This window comes from Hibiscus syriacus, unplaced genomic scaffold (genome assembly GCF_006381635.1).
Source record: "Hibiscus syriacus cultivar Baekdansim isolate YM2019G1 unplaced genomic scaffold, ASM638163v2 tig00110893_pilon, whole genome shotgun sequence".
NCBI lineage: Eukaryota > Viridiplantae > Streptophyta > Magnoliopsida > Malvales > Malvaceae > Hibiscus > Hibiscus syriacus.
Genome location: NW_024062901.1, coordinates 7,144,707 through 7,159,128, shown reverse-complemented (window position 1 = coordinate 7,159,128; position 14,422 = coordinate 7,144,707). Strand labels below are relative to the sequence as shown.

General features: G+C 31.7%; 1 protein-coding gene across 1 annotated transcript; it reads left to right on the top strand.

The window, feature by feature from the left end:
- Positions 1-13,056: 13,056 nt before the first annotated feature.
- Positions 13,057-14,117, top strand: LOC120145716 (F-box protein At2g27310-like). Its single transcript, XM_039159472.1, has one exon. The coding sequence runs from the start codon at positions 13,082-13,084 to the stop codon at positions 14,111-14,113; it is 1,032 nt and encodes a 343-aa protein (XP_039015403.1). The 5' UTR covers positions 13,057-13,081; the 3' UTR covers positions 14,114-14,117.
- The last annotated feature ends 305 nt before the right edge of the window (positions 14,118-14,422 follow it).

Here is a 14,422-nt window from a genome sequence, read left to right as displayed (position 1 = left end):
CCTTTAAACACATTTAATTCTGTTTCTCTTAGATTTCCAGATTTGTGAATGAATCTTTCACGAATCTTTTTTAAGTGAGGGGGAATGATACATGCTCCAAAATCCATAATGATGATAACACAGCTTCTCTGGACTAATCTTTCTACTCGAACCTATTAGAAGAACAAAGTCTCGAAGATTCAAAGCATATCTATTCAGTGAGTATAATGTGAGCGAAGTCTTTAAAGATTATAATGTTTCTCCATTTTATGTTTTAAGATTTTATGTGAGTGAATGTTGATTGTCAATGCCAAAACTTTGGATTTAGGTTTAGGTTGGTATTGGTAAATTTTCGGGTTTAAGGAGTGATTTCTGGGCTAGTAGTATCTGTACTTCTTCATCCAGTACTGATACTTCAAAGGTAAATGAGTGATATTTGGAGTAGGTATCGATACTGGTTGAACAATATTGATACCATAAGCCAAAATTGGACAAGTTATTCAAGGCGATATCTAGAGGGTAATATCTGTAATACCCCAAAAATTTAGATAATGACCAAAATGAAAATTTTGAAAGTTTGATGGTCAAAGTAGTAAATTGGGAAAAGTTTGAGGAAATTAAGTGATATATTTCCGAAAAGAATTTTATTCCATAAATAGATGGTTTACTCTTGAGAGTGGAGTTTTATGGAAATCATATTTTTGGAATTGGATTTTTAGTAAAGAAAACTAGAAAGGGTTAAAGTCCGATAAGGAATCGGTAATTCTGATTGAATTAGAATTTTACAAAAATTTGAAGGATGTTATAAAATGGTTGAAAATATTATTTTAATATTTTGGATCAGAGAAATTTGGCTTGGAATTGTGCAATTTTTCAGATTTAACCGAAACAATGAAATTTAGTGACCAAAACGCAAGTTTTGAAAATTCAAGGGGAATTTCGGAAATAAAAGTCAAAATAATTCATATTTGACTTTGTAATATGATAAGAATCAGATGACATGGTTTTATGGTGAATAGAAAGATTCATTAAGGGAAAAATGGAATTTCCTATGGTGTAGAATAAAAAATTCTATGATATATTATTAAGCATGTGTTAGATCTATTATAGGATTAGAATATCAAATATGGTGGAGCATCTTCAGCTTCTTCTTCATCCAAGACCGACATCTCCAAGCTTGCAAGGTAGGTATTTTTGTTTTGAATTTTGAAGCACTCTTGTTGAGAATTACACTTACGTGTGATTAGGAAAAATATTCTACGTTCAATTCTCTACGTTTTGACATGAATATTACTAGGGTTCATGTTCAAGTTCAACTTGAGTGATGAAGGGATGTTGATTATTGTTTTTATGAGTTTTGAAGAGTTAAGTGATTTTAAATAATTGGTTGTAAGAAATGATGAAGAACCTAAGAATGAAGTTAAAGAAAACAGTTTGGATTTTTAAATATGGCAGTAGGTTCGAAAATTCACAAGAAATTAAATAAAAATAATTTAGAGGTTATTTTTATATATTTGTGTTCATATATCGATCTAGTTTCGTTTAAAACAAACGGGGATCAATTTCAAGGTGTATACAAAAAGATATGGATTTTTAACCAAGGAAAGGTCATAAAAATCGGACAGCAGATTCTGGACAGATTTAAATATGGCAGTAGGTTCGAAAATTCACAAGAAATTAAATAAAAATATTTCGAGGTTATTTTTATATATTTGTGTTCATATATCGATCTAGTTTCGTTTAAAACAACGGGGATCAATTTCAGGTGTATACAAAAAGATTGGATTTTTAACCAAGGAAAGGTCATAAAATCGGACAGCAGATGTCAACTTTGAAAATTCACCATAAATTGTACAAAATGAATTAGAAGAGTTCTTTAGATTCGTATTCGAGTCTAGTTGTCACGGAATAAACGGAATTGAATTCCAGTGTGTACATAATATTGATTCTTTAAAGGTATAGTGCGAGTTATATTCTGGAAAATTGATGGGTTGTTGTGTAAATTGGAAAAGTTGGTCCCAATGTTAAAAGGAGTTGTTAAGTACTCAGTATTTGGTGGAAAATGAGTTCCAAATATATTGAGTTATTTTGGGATATGTTTATGTTAGTACAATACTAACATATGTATCATTATGAATTAGTGATTTATCAGATTGTGATTGATTTGCGATTGAAGCAAGTCAAGTATAAAGGGTTTATCGTGGAACATAATGAGACACAAATTTGGAAAATTTTAAAGTGTCAAGGTGAGTGCAATACATGCATGAAATTATACATGGATGTTTTATACATCATCAGGAAGACTTGCGATAAGTTGGCCTGTTTATGTTGACATGATATTTATGTCATTTATCATATATTTGATATATTCTAAATATGTCAAAGGTTGAAAATAAAATGCATTGATCACTGATTGTTGCATATGATGTTCTCATGAATATATATGATTTTTATCATGAATGTTATTTCAGGTATGAACTGCCCAATGTTAAATATTGATAATATACTTTGCCATGGATGTATCAAATAAAATAGACTGTATGCCCAAGTCAGTTATTGAGGGACAAGGTATAGTTGGCATGCCATAGAGTCCAACAGCAGGCTGCATATTCGGGAATACACTAAAGGATACCTAGTGTATATGGTGGGCACGAACTTATGTGTCATATTCGGGATTGTACTTAAGGATACATAGTACAGATGGTGGACACGACCTTATGTGTCATACTTGGGATAGCACTACGATGCTTATATTTGACTCGTGTACCCATGGTCCTCAGGGTTGTAAAATTGGGCTATTGTCTATTGTTTATGGTTATTTTCTATGGTATATGGTTATGGAATAATGACAAGTGTATTGGTAAAATAAGCTTACGAGCTTATGGAACATATGGTAAGTATATTGGTAAAATAAGCTTACGAGCTTATGGGATAAATGGTAAATATATTGGATATACATGTAACATGATCTTATGGCAATTGTTTTTGACATTGAAAATCATGCATGAATTGTATTGCACTGTTTATTGTTTTAATTACCTCACTAAGTTTATACTTAGCGTGTGATGATTTTCACGCGTAGGTAAAAAGTCAGAGTTCAAAGTGACATCAAGCATCGAGGAGTATATTTCAATATCAGTAAGACATCCTATGATGAAATTTGATTTAGATAGTGGCATATAAATAAAAAAATATTCAATTTGTTTTGTTGAATAAATTTGGAAACAAAATGGTAACTTTACATGATGAAAGGTTGAATTTTTATGAATTTATATGTATTTTCGGAATTTCCTGTAGTAGTTACTGTAGAAGTGCGTCGATACATTGTAGCATCAATAGCATCGATACACTGTTCACTATACACTATTCACGATTACTGTTCATAAAAATCTTTTGAACTAAATTCGTTATAATGAAACATAATTTATATGATATGATATTTTTATAATATCAATTACCATTTTAAGGAAATGAATTTTAAATAAATTTTGAAATGGAAATGGTTTTTGAAATTCGGGTGACATCTATAATCTGTATATGTATAATTATACGGGTTATGGGTGTTACATTTATTGGCATCAGAGCTACAGGTTTAGCCGATTCTAGGACTAAACCGAGTTTGTTTTGAGTTAAAAAGTGTATACATGCCACTAGGATGTCAAAAGTTACTGATAGTTGTATATATACTATGATGATGCTTATTGAGAGTAAATTTACTCTTTAATAATGTATGATGATTCTGACTATGTTCAGATATTCGAATTAAAGACAAAGGTTAGAAAGTTGAAAATGTTGAATAGAAGGTTGAGATTGAATTCGACCAAAAAGGGAACCGACATGACTTATGTAAAACACCTTAGAAGGGTGGATGTTGTAAGGGATTTTTCTCCATTTTGTTGAAGATTTTGAATGGAAGAATCGATTAAAAAGTTTGAATGGCTTACAAGAAAAGTCGAATAGGATGAAGATCCAGAGGAGATTTCTGAATCTAGTGATAATTCTGAGGTTTCTCCAGGTAAGCTTAAATAAGTGAGAAATATTTAAGCTAAGCATTAAATTGTTTAAAGCATTGCTGAATTGAGTAAGAGGAAATAAATAAGCGGTAAGGAGTTGTCCGCTAAAAGTTTAAAGAAAGTTGAGTTATTGGTGAATCAAATGGTTATAAGTTGGATTGAGAATAAATATCAAGTTCATAAAATTTGATAAAGTTACCTTGTGAAGGTAAATATGAGGAAATGGATTGTCTAACCATTCCATGATGTAATGAAAATATTGTTTAGATTGAGATGGATTCTCAAGAACTTGAAAAGTTTCAGATTCCTAGTGTGAGGGAAAAATAGTAAATTTGCTTGATAGTGTGATTTTAGCATTATCTGTTATGAAGTTATTGCTACAAATTTATCAAGCTGGAAAATGTTTCAACTGTTCGAAAACATTATTTTGGATATGGAAAAAAAATTATACAGATTTCCTTAAGATGAAATAAGGAATTCAAAGTAGAAATATTCAATTCTACTTGATATCGAGTGATATTATAGCGGAAGACCCATAGGTCACGGTCATGATACAAGTGTTAGACGGACAAATAGTAAATGTCCGATATAGATTCATGAGCTTATGTTAATGATGAATATGATGGGATTATCATTAACAAGTTTTAGATCATTTTGATCATGAGTTGATTGTCTCTGCATTAAGGTTGGGTTAATAGTCGTAAGAAGCGATTAATTTAGAAAAAATGCAGAGAAATTAAAAATTATAATGATTGATGAAAAAGTGAAATATCACTAATGTGATATCAGCAATGGTTGTGAATAAGATGATGTAAAAAGGATGCATAACTTTTGTAGCTAAGGTGATAGATACTCAAGTAACTAAAGTAAGATCATATGATATTTCCATAACTTAGGAATTTTCATATGTCTTTTTAGATTTATTAATTGGGTTACCTCTAGATTGGGAGGTGGAATTCAATATTAATGGTTATCAAGGCATTGATCTTGTATTTATGGGTTCGTATCGAATTGAGTTAAGAGAATAAAGAACCAATTGTAAGAACTGCTAGATCGAGGATTTTTTTAGATCGAGTATTATAACTTGGGGTAAATCGATATTGTTTAAAAAAATGGATATGTGCGATTATGCATAAATTATCGATAGTTAAACAGAGTAACAATCAAGAACAAATATCCTATTTTGAGGATTGATGACTTGTTTGATCAGTTTAAAAGGAGCATCAATGTTTTCTAAAATTGATATTCGAATGGGATATCACCAGTTAAATTTTAAAGAGGAAGATGTTCCAAAGATAGTTTTCAGGAAACGGTATAGACACTACAAGTTTGTAGTAATGCCGTTTTTTTGAGAAATGCTCTGGCAGTATTCATGGATTTGATGAATCGAGTATTTTAATTTTGCTTGGATTAATTTGAGGTGACCTGTATTGATGACATTCGGGTATACTCAAATACAAAGATAGAGCACGATTTTCATATTCGTATTGTGTTCGAGATATTTACGGGTAAAAAGTTATATGTCAAAATGTCAAAGTATGAGTTTTGGCTATCAGAAGTTGCTTTTCTTGGTTATGTTGTCTCGACAGAAGGTATAATTTTTTTCACAAGCAATATTGGAGTGAAAACCTCCAAAGAATGTTCAGAGGTCCGAAGTTTTGCGACTTGCTGGTTATTATCGAAGGTTTGTGAAAAACTTTTCGATGGTTGCTTCTCCTTTGACCAAGCTCTTGAGAAAGGATGTTTCATTTGCTTGGACTGAGAAATGTCAAGAGAGTTTTAAAGCTTTAAAGAATATTTTAAACGGAAGCACCAGTGTTGGTACAATCGGAATCGGACAAAGAGTATGTGGTGTATAGTGATATATCTTATAATGGTTTGGGTTGTGTACTTATGCAACAAGGTAAGGTGGTAGCCTATGTTTTGCGACAATTAAAGATGCATAAGAGGAATTATCCTACTCATGATCTTGAGTTAGCATCGATTGTTTTTTCTCTAAAGATTTGGCGTCATTATTTGTATGGTGAGAGATGCCACATCTACAAGGATCATAAGAGTTTGAAATATTTGTTGACTTAAAAAGAGCTCAATTTGAGACAACGAAGATGGATAGAACTTTTAAAGGACTATGATTTGATCATTGATTATCATTCAAGTAAGACAAATGTTGTAGGAAATGCACTTAGTCGAAAAACTTTTGCAGCTTTGCGAGCTATAGACGTGCGACTATTGTTGAAAGAAATGAGGCACTAATGATTGAATAAAAAAAATAAAGCTGATGTTTTTATATCGGATAATAGAGCTACAAAAGAAAGATAGCAGATGAAAGGTAACAAAATGGTTACTGTAGCATGTAAATAAATTTGATTTAGATAGTGGCATGTAAATAAAAAAATATTCAATTTGTTTTGTTGAATAAATTTGGAAACAAAATGGTAACTTTACATGATGAAAGGTTGAATTTTTATGAATTTATATGTATTTTCGGAATTTACTGTAGCTGTGCATCGATGCACTGTAGTAGTGCATCGATACACAATTTTAATTTGATGTTTTTATGCATTGGTGCACTGTTCACGTCACTTTAGCAGTGCATCGGTACACTGTTCACTGTACACTATTCACAGTTACTGATCATAAAAAAAATCTTTTGAATTAAATTCGTTATAATGAAACATAATTTATGTGATATGATATTTTTATAATATCAATTACCATTTTAAGGAAATGAATTTTAAATAAATTTTGAAATGGAAATGGTTTTTGAAATTCGGGTGACATCTATAATCTGTATAAGTATAATTATACGGGTTATGGGTGTTACAGTATCGATACCAAGGGTACTGATACCATAGGTTAAGTATCGATACCATTTTGAAATAAGGATTCTAAAACGGGGAAAGGGTATCGATACCCAGGCTCGGTATTGATACCATAGCTAGGGAAGTATCAGTACCATACCTTGGGTACCGATACTATATAAAGTGAAAAATTTTATTAAGCCTTTCTTTTAGCTTGGATTATTAAGGATCGAATTATAATACTTAGAATTCTGATATGAATATCAAATGTATGATTGTGCAGATATCGAGCATAAGCAAGTTCCGAAATAACCAAAGAGTTAGGATCGATCAAGAGAGATAAAGTCATAGAAGTGGATTTGGATTAAGTGAGGCTAAGGTGAGTGCATGCTATAGTATAGATGTAGTTTTATGGAACTAAAACTTGTGATAAGTCTATTTCCTATGTTTAAATTTCATGGTCCAATAGTTATGAACATGTATATATTATGATCATTATAAGCACATGCATAAGTGTTATATGTTTATATGCTTTGATACATGCTATATGATCCATGTGAACATAATCAAATAACATAAGTTATATGATATGAGATTGATGATTATATGTACATGTGATTTATGGTATGAGATAAGACATATGTGATTATAAGAGAAATTACATTAGTACAAGAATATGTGATGAATTAGTGATATATGGAACATATAAATTTTCAAGCCCATGTTATGTAATATGAAATCTGTAGGTATAGTCGTCATGCCAAGAGTCGAGGGTTATATGAGGTCCTTCGGGACATATACGAGGTTCTTAGAGACATACATGAGGTCTTTTGGGACAAATTTTATATGCCACTCAGTGGAAAATTATACAAGCTATGGTGACAGCATATGTGCACAACCTCACTGTACTCACATACCTTAAGTTCTCAGTAATATACATGGGTATATAAAAGATATAAAAGGAGTTTATTTTCTTATAAGATATCATGTTATTATTGTTAATGATGGATCATATGTGACATGATTGAATAATTATATGATAATTGTGATTGTATTTGAAATAATTAGGTTGCATGCTCATATTTAGGAAATACATTATTTTATTATATGCCTCACTAAGTCAATAACTTAGCGTGTAAGTGTTCCACACGTAGGTACTTCAAAGGAAACCTCAATTCAGAGAACAATATCAAGATACTTCAAACTAATCCACTTCTTCTACTTCACATTTTTCCATAGATAATGAATTGGACACTAAGATCGATGAACATGATGCTAGCGTCATAGTAATCGATGAACAAGAATGCAAGCTAAATTGATGCTAAACAAAAAATGCACTTGAAAATCAAGTGATGACATTTTTTGAGGATGGTGGGGAAACAAAAAGAAAAAAGAGGGAAAAAAGGTCACTATTTATAAAAGTTTAAAAAATCATGATCCACATAAGGTGAGTGAACCTAATTGTGAGAAGAAAAGAGTGATTGGAAATAAATATGCGAGAACAAAAGAATTGAGAGAGAACTTTCTTCACAAATAGCCTTGCATTCTTGTCCACTTTAGACAACCACTGGTTTTGATTTCTAACAATACCAAGCTTTCCTATACCTTTTTCTTTCTTTATAGAGTTGTTGAATGCTGTTAAGTGACCCTCCTGACGGGTCACCACTGAAGAGCCTTAATCACTATGTCATATCAATGATGAATTATGATTTACAAGAGTCCATAGGTAAGTATGTTAGTACTCATTTTAATGATAGTGTAACCTACTTCTTATCCATTTTAGAAGGTAAGGCTTTTGAAGTTGTCATCTATACTAACCACAAGTCCTTTAGTTGCTTAAAAGGCCGAGATGGGTTTCCTTTACAACTGAACATGTTATACATTCCAAAAAAGTTCCTCATAAGAATTCTTAGTTATTGAACCACACTTAAGAGACTTAAATGATTACCTTAACGACCATTTGACATGGTTTTTACATACTTCTTCTCGCCACAAACGAGTAAAACCATTGAGAGATCGAATAACGGTCATAGCCATATTGAACTTCAACCTAAGCACTGAACTACAAGACTTTTAGACAAAAGAGACTTTCAATACAAAAATAAATTATTTCAAACAAAGAAGAAACCTCTACTAAAGGGCATAAAGACACACCTCATTGATTCGAGTAAGTATTTCACAAGTTTTCTTTTAAACACATCTAATTCTCTCTCTTAGATTTCCAATTCGTGAATGAATCTTTCACGAATCTTTTTTAAGAGTGGGGGAATGATGCATGCTCAAAACTCCATAATGATGAGAACACATGCTTCTTTGGACTAATCTTTCTACTCAACCTATTAGAAGAACAAAGTCTCGAAGATTCAAAGCATATCTATTCGGTGAGTATAATGTAAGCGAAGTCTTTAAAGATTCTAATGTTTCTCCCTGTTATGTTTAAAATTTAAGGTCAAATATTTTGAAGAGAGGGATGATGATACATGCATCACAAGACTCACATCAAAGGAAGATGGACTAATTCTTCCAATTGATCCACACAACCAAGCTTTGGAAAAGAAGAACAGAATAGTAGCAGACTTGCGACTACTTTTTGAATAGGATATGGTCATTATTTGATCAACATGTCTTTTGGAGATACAACCGAATGTCTCTTAGCTTTTTAACGATACTTAAATGGCATCAATCCGATGTTGGAAGCTCAAGATACACCTATTTTACTGAAGACAACATGTAGAAATTTTATATATGGGTTTAATACGAAATTTTGTAAACATTATAAATTTTCAATATTTTTATTAATTATTTGTAATATAATTTAATATAGGATGATGCATTATATTTTAGGATTAGATTTATTATATTATTAGAAATTAAGATCGAGTTAAAACATTATTCTTAGTTTATTATTAGTTTATTGAGAATTAAAATTAAAACATGTTTAGTTTATTATTATTTTATTAATAGTTATTTAGGACTTTTAGAACTCCTCTCCTATATAAAGGATTCTTCATTCAACTTTTTAAATCAGATTTCTTTGATTAATAATACATTAAGAGTTCGTTTTTGCAAGTGTTGATTGCTTAGTGCATTCGAAGCATTCTTCATCATTAAGTTCTTTCAAGTTCTTCGTGATAGAGTTCTTCACATTCCGGTTTGCATTGTCATTGCGATTAGGAGGGTTGGTTAGAGTTTATTATCAAGTTTCCATAGTCAATTGCGGCTAGGAGGGTTCATAGGACAACGATATATTAATCACCATCATTTTCATCATCTTCAAATCACCATTATTACCCATCACTACCAAAACTCTAATTTTGGCTTAGTATTCCTACCTTTATTCATTCATCGTCTTTGTTTATCTTCTTTATCTTATGTTTATCTTTATTGTCTTAATCTTCATTTTGTTTGTCTTAATCGTATAGAAACTTTCTTCTTCGTTCAAAAGTCTAGATTGTGACAACAATCTAATCTATCTTCTATCTCGTCCTTTGATTGAGTATAGATCCCTAGGCTTCATTCTTCGACTTCGAACAGCGTTCACCGCTCCGCTGTCATTCCCTATCACCTTAGCAACAACATCAACAATTTATATACTTTCAACAACTAAAACATCCAACAAGTTGCGAAGTTTTCTGCATAGTTTTAAACTTCTCAATCAGCCTAATTGCAGTTGCAGCAGTAAAACCAACATCGACGTCAAGCCTATAATGACAAGAACTTTCACGATGGTCTTTTAGATTGCAAACATCAAAGTTTTTTTATCCTCCGATTAAGCATTAAAACTCGATTTATGACTAAAAAGCTTTTTTTAACCTTTTCTAACCGGTTTAAAACTCCGTAAAAATAAAAATGACACTTTGATATTATTAGAAATGCTAAGATAATATCATAATTGTAAACTAAAAATATAGGCGAACTCCTACGAGTGTGAAAAATAGATCGATGCGTTGAAACCTTATAAAACCATGTGAAACAATTGTAACTGAAGCTGAAAGGCTACCAAGCAAGAAAGCACCAAGTCAACGTAACAATTGCTTATCCTATATGTTATTTTAAACCATGCGAGCAAAAAAAATAGGACCTTTTTGCACGACATTAAAAAAATAAATGAAAATCAGCAAATAATCATGTGGATAATGATTGAATGGCCCAGCTTTATCTTACACGTCCTTTGCATACATCACATGTTTGATTAATCATAAAAGCCATTAAAAATATGATAAAATGCTGCATTTAATTCAACGCGCCTAAACTATTAAAAATAAAGTTTTTGAATCAATTTATCATATTTAAACAAACTTTTTGTCCTTTTATTCTAAATGAAATTTTAATTTATGTTAAGTGTTTGCTTAAGTATAAATTAAAATTTAGCGATGACTTAATGATAAAAAGATTAAAATTTTAATTTTATCAAACCCTAAAAATAATAGAGTTGAAGAAATTATTTTTTCATTTAAGGAAAGAATTAATTTTTTTTGAATTAATTACAGGTATCCGAACTATTGACCGACTAATTCAGATCGGGTACTGCAGAGGTGAGGACGACACTCCCAACCCAGTTTGCTCTATTAGCAAACATTAGGATTTGAACCCTAACCTTAATTAAAAACCTAATACCTCATCTCATTAGATCAACTAGTTGTTGATAAGGAAAGAATTAATTTAAATGTAGTAAAAAATTGGGAAGTGGTACTTAATAATTGATGCAGTCGGCTAAAGCATTTTATCGTGACCGCTGTTTGTTCTAGTCAACCAAACAGAACACGGTTTTGCTTGTATCTTCTGATCGTCTCACTCCTGGTCAATATTTTTTTTATTAACATTTAGTTATCATAGCGTAGTGGTTGATGCTTAAAATTGTGACATTTAGGAATAACGATTTTTTTAATTGTTAAAGTAAGTTGGCTCATGTCTGGTCAATATCTTTAATAAAATGATATGTATCATTTTTTAGTGACAAATAGTTTGATATATAAATTACGGTAAACTATATCAGACACTATTGAATTTTAAGCGTTGTATTGTTTATATTACTAAATTTTAATTTTGTCAATTATAGCGCCGAACTTTGATTTTTTTTTAACTATACCATTGAACTGTTAAATCGTTTCTGACAAGATGACATGACGTCTTCTGACATAGAAATTTCACCAAAATAACGTCATTTTCGACTTGGTTGTTTACGATTAACGACTTAATGGTATAATTGAAACGAAATCAAAATTTAGTGTTATAATTAACAAAATTTAAAGTTCAGTGGTATAAACGATATAACTTATAAAGTTCGACCCTATAAATTATATAAAATAAAGTTTATATAATTTTATTTATTTTATTTAAAGTTTAAATTTTAAAAATTAAAAATTTAAAACTGAGAATTTCTGACGTTTAATATTAAAATCATCTTATTTAACTATTATTATTATTATTATTTTGAATAAGAAAGATTAAGTTTTATTAAAAAGAAAGTAAATATAGCACGTACATACAAAGAATCTTGGAAATATGGCTAAAGAAACTCATGAAAATGATTATGAAAAATAATGATAAAATAATCAATTTTAATTTAATCTTTGGGTGTTGTCACGAAAAACTCATATAATATATATATATATTTAAAAAATATAGGAATGAAATATCTTTTTTAATTTTAGAGTTAACAATCCCTTACATTGCTCTACTATGAGTTCAAACTGCATTGAATTTTTTTTAAACTAATATATAAGCAAGAAATACCGTCAAGTCAATCTTTCTTGAACCAAACACACACCATATTGTTCACTACTTAATTCACAACGATTTATAAAGATAAATCAATAAATTGTTATAGAAACAAACACAAATAATATACTACAAACAAAAGAATAAAACAGATGAAATTTTTATTTGGTACAATTTAAAAAAAAAATCAACCGGCGACGAGACGGTAATTGTTGGGGACAGCTATATGAAGAATAAACTATCAAAGAATTTTTTTTATAAAAAAAATAGAGTTAGTGAAGTTAACTTTTTAATTATCAAAAAATTAAATTAAATAAAACAGAATAAAAAATTATATAAAATTTCTTAAAATTAAATTATTTTATAGAAAAGAGAGAGAGAGAGAAACGAGTGAAAAGGAAAGGCGTGGAGATATTCAAGTTGTGCAATAAACAAGAGGATAAGAAGAGATATTTGCGGACAAAAAGTCCGCGTTCAAGTTTTGACTGCCATTGGATTACGAAGTTTCCACTCTCAATCTCCCTATAAAGAGCTTTGCCCATTGCTTCTGTCTTAAAACGAAAACAAATGAACACCGTAACTTCCACTGCCTTACGTCACGGAGGCGACGCTTCTGTCTCCGCCCTCCATCCCGACGTCTTCCAATCCCACATCCTCTCCCGGCTCGACGGCGCTTCCCTCGCCTCCCTCGCCAGCGTTTCCTCTCAATTACACGCCCTCTCTAACGAAGAGCATCTCTGGCGTAACATTTGTTCCTCCACGTGGCCTTCCGTCAATCATCCACGCGTTCAACAAATCATCTCCACTTTCCCTTCCGGTCACCGTTCATTCTTCTCCGATTCCTTTCCGTTCCCCGTTCCCCGACCGTTAAACCCCGCCGTCAACAACACTTCCACTCTCCCAACGGAATTGATCTTCGCCGTTGACGTTTACTACCAAAACGAGATTATTTATTCCAAAGTCGAAGAAATCGATACGTCAAGCAGCTGGTTCTTGTGTTCCCCGTTTCGGGTGGATCTACTTGACCCGAAAGATTCCGCTTCGATACCCGTCAAGTATTCAAACGGCAGCGAAGACGAAACGTGGCTCAAACACAAAGAGGAGAACTTGAGTTTGAGCTGGATAGTGATTGACCCGACCCGGAAGAGGGCGGTGAACATGTCGAGTAGGAGGGCGGTTTCGGTGCAGCAGCACTGGTTGACAGGCGACGTGCACATGCGGTTCGGAACGGTGGTTTCCGGCGATGAACGGAGAGGATCGGCACGTGAGTGGGTGGAATGCGGGGTGGTGGTGACGTGCATCGGGAAAGAAGGGGGAGAAATGCAGGTGAGGGAAGTGAGCATGGTGATGGAGGACATGGAAGGGAAAGGGTTGAACGGGAAGGACAGTTTGGTAATTTTGGAAGGGATTATAGGGGAAGGTAGGAGGAGGAAGGAAAGGGATGGAAATGAAGGGAAAGAGAAATATGAGGAATTCCAAGAGAGGAAAAGGGAGAGGAAAGAGGAGAAGCAGAGGAAAGAAAGGGTTTTGGATTTGGTTTGCATCACGGTCGGCGTCGCCGGTTTTTTGACGTTTTGGTCGGCTATACTGTTTAAGTAAAAAAAACATACTTACTGCTATATAATACTTTATACAAAATATTCAAACTTGATTGTTAACTGTATAATATCAATATAATTATAATTAAATTTAATGAAATCAATTATTCTTTTTTATATACTGATTAATTTGATTATTAAAATTTGATAATACTCATATATTTGGTATTCATAATTTAGATTCTAAGGTTTATCAATATTCCATTTTTTTATGTATTTTCAGACCACACTATGATACTCTTTTTAATTTGAAAAATAATTAAAATTTTAAATATAATTTTTACATCAATTAATTACATTTATTTTAATT

Bases quoted from the DNA above. Each gene is read 5' to 3' on its own strand.
- LOC120145716 (XM_039159472.1), top strand. From the start codon at position 13,082: ATGAACACCGTAACTTCCACTGCCTTACGTCACGGAGGCGACGCTTCT.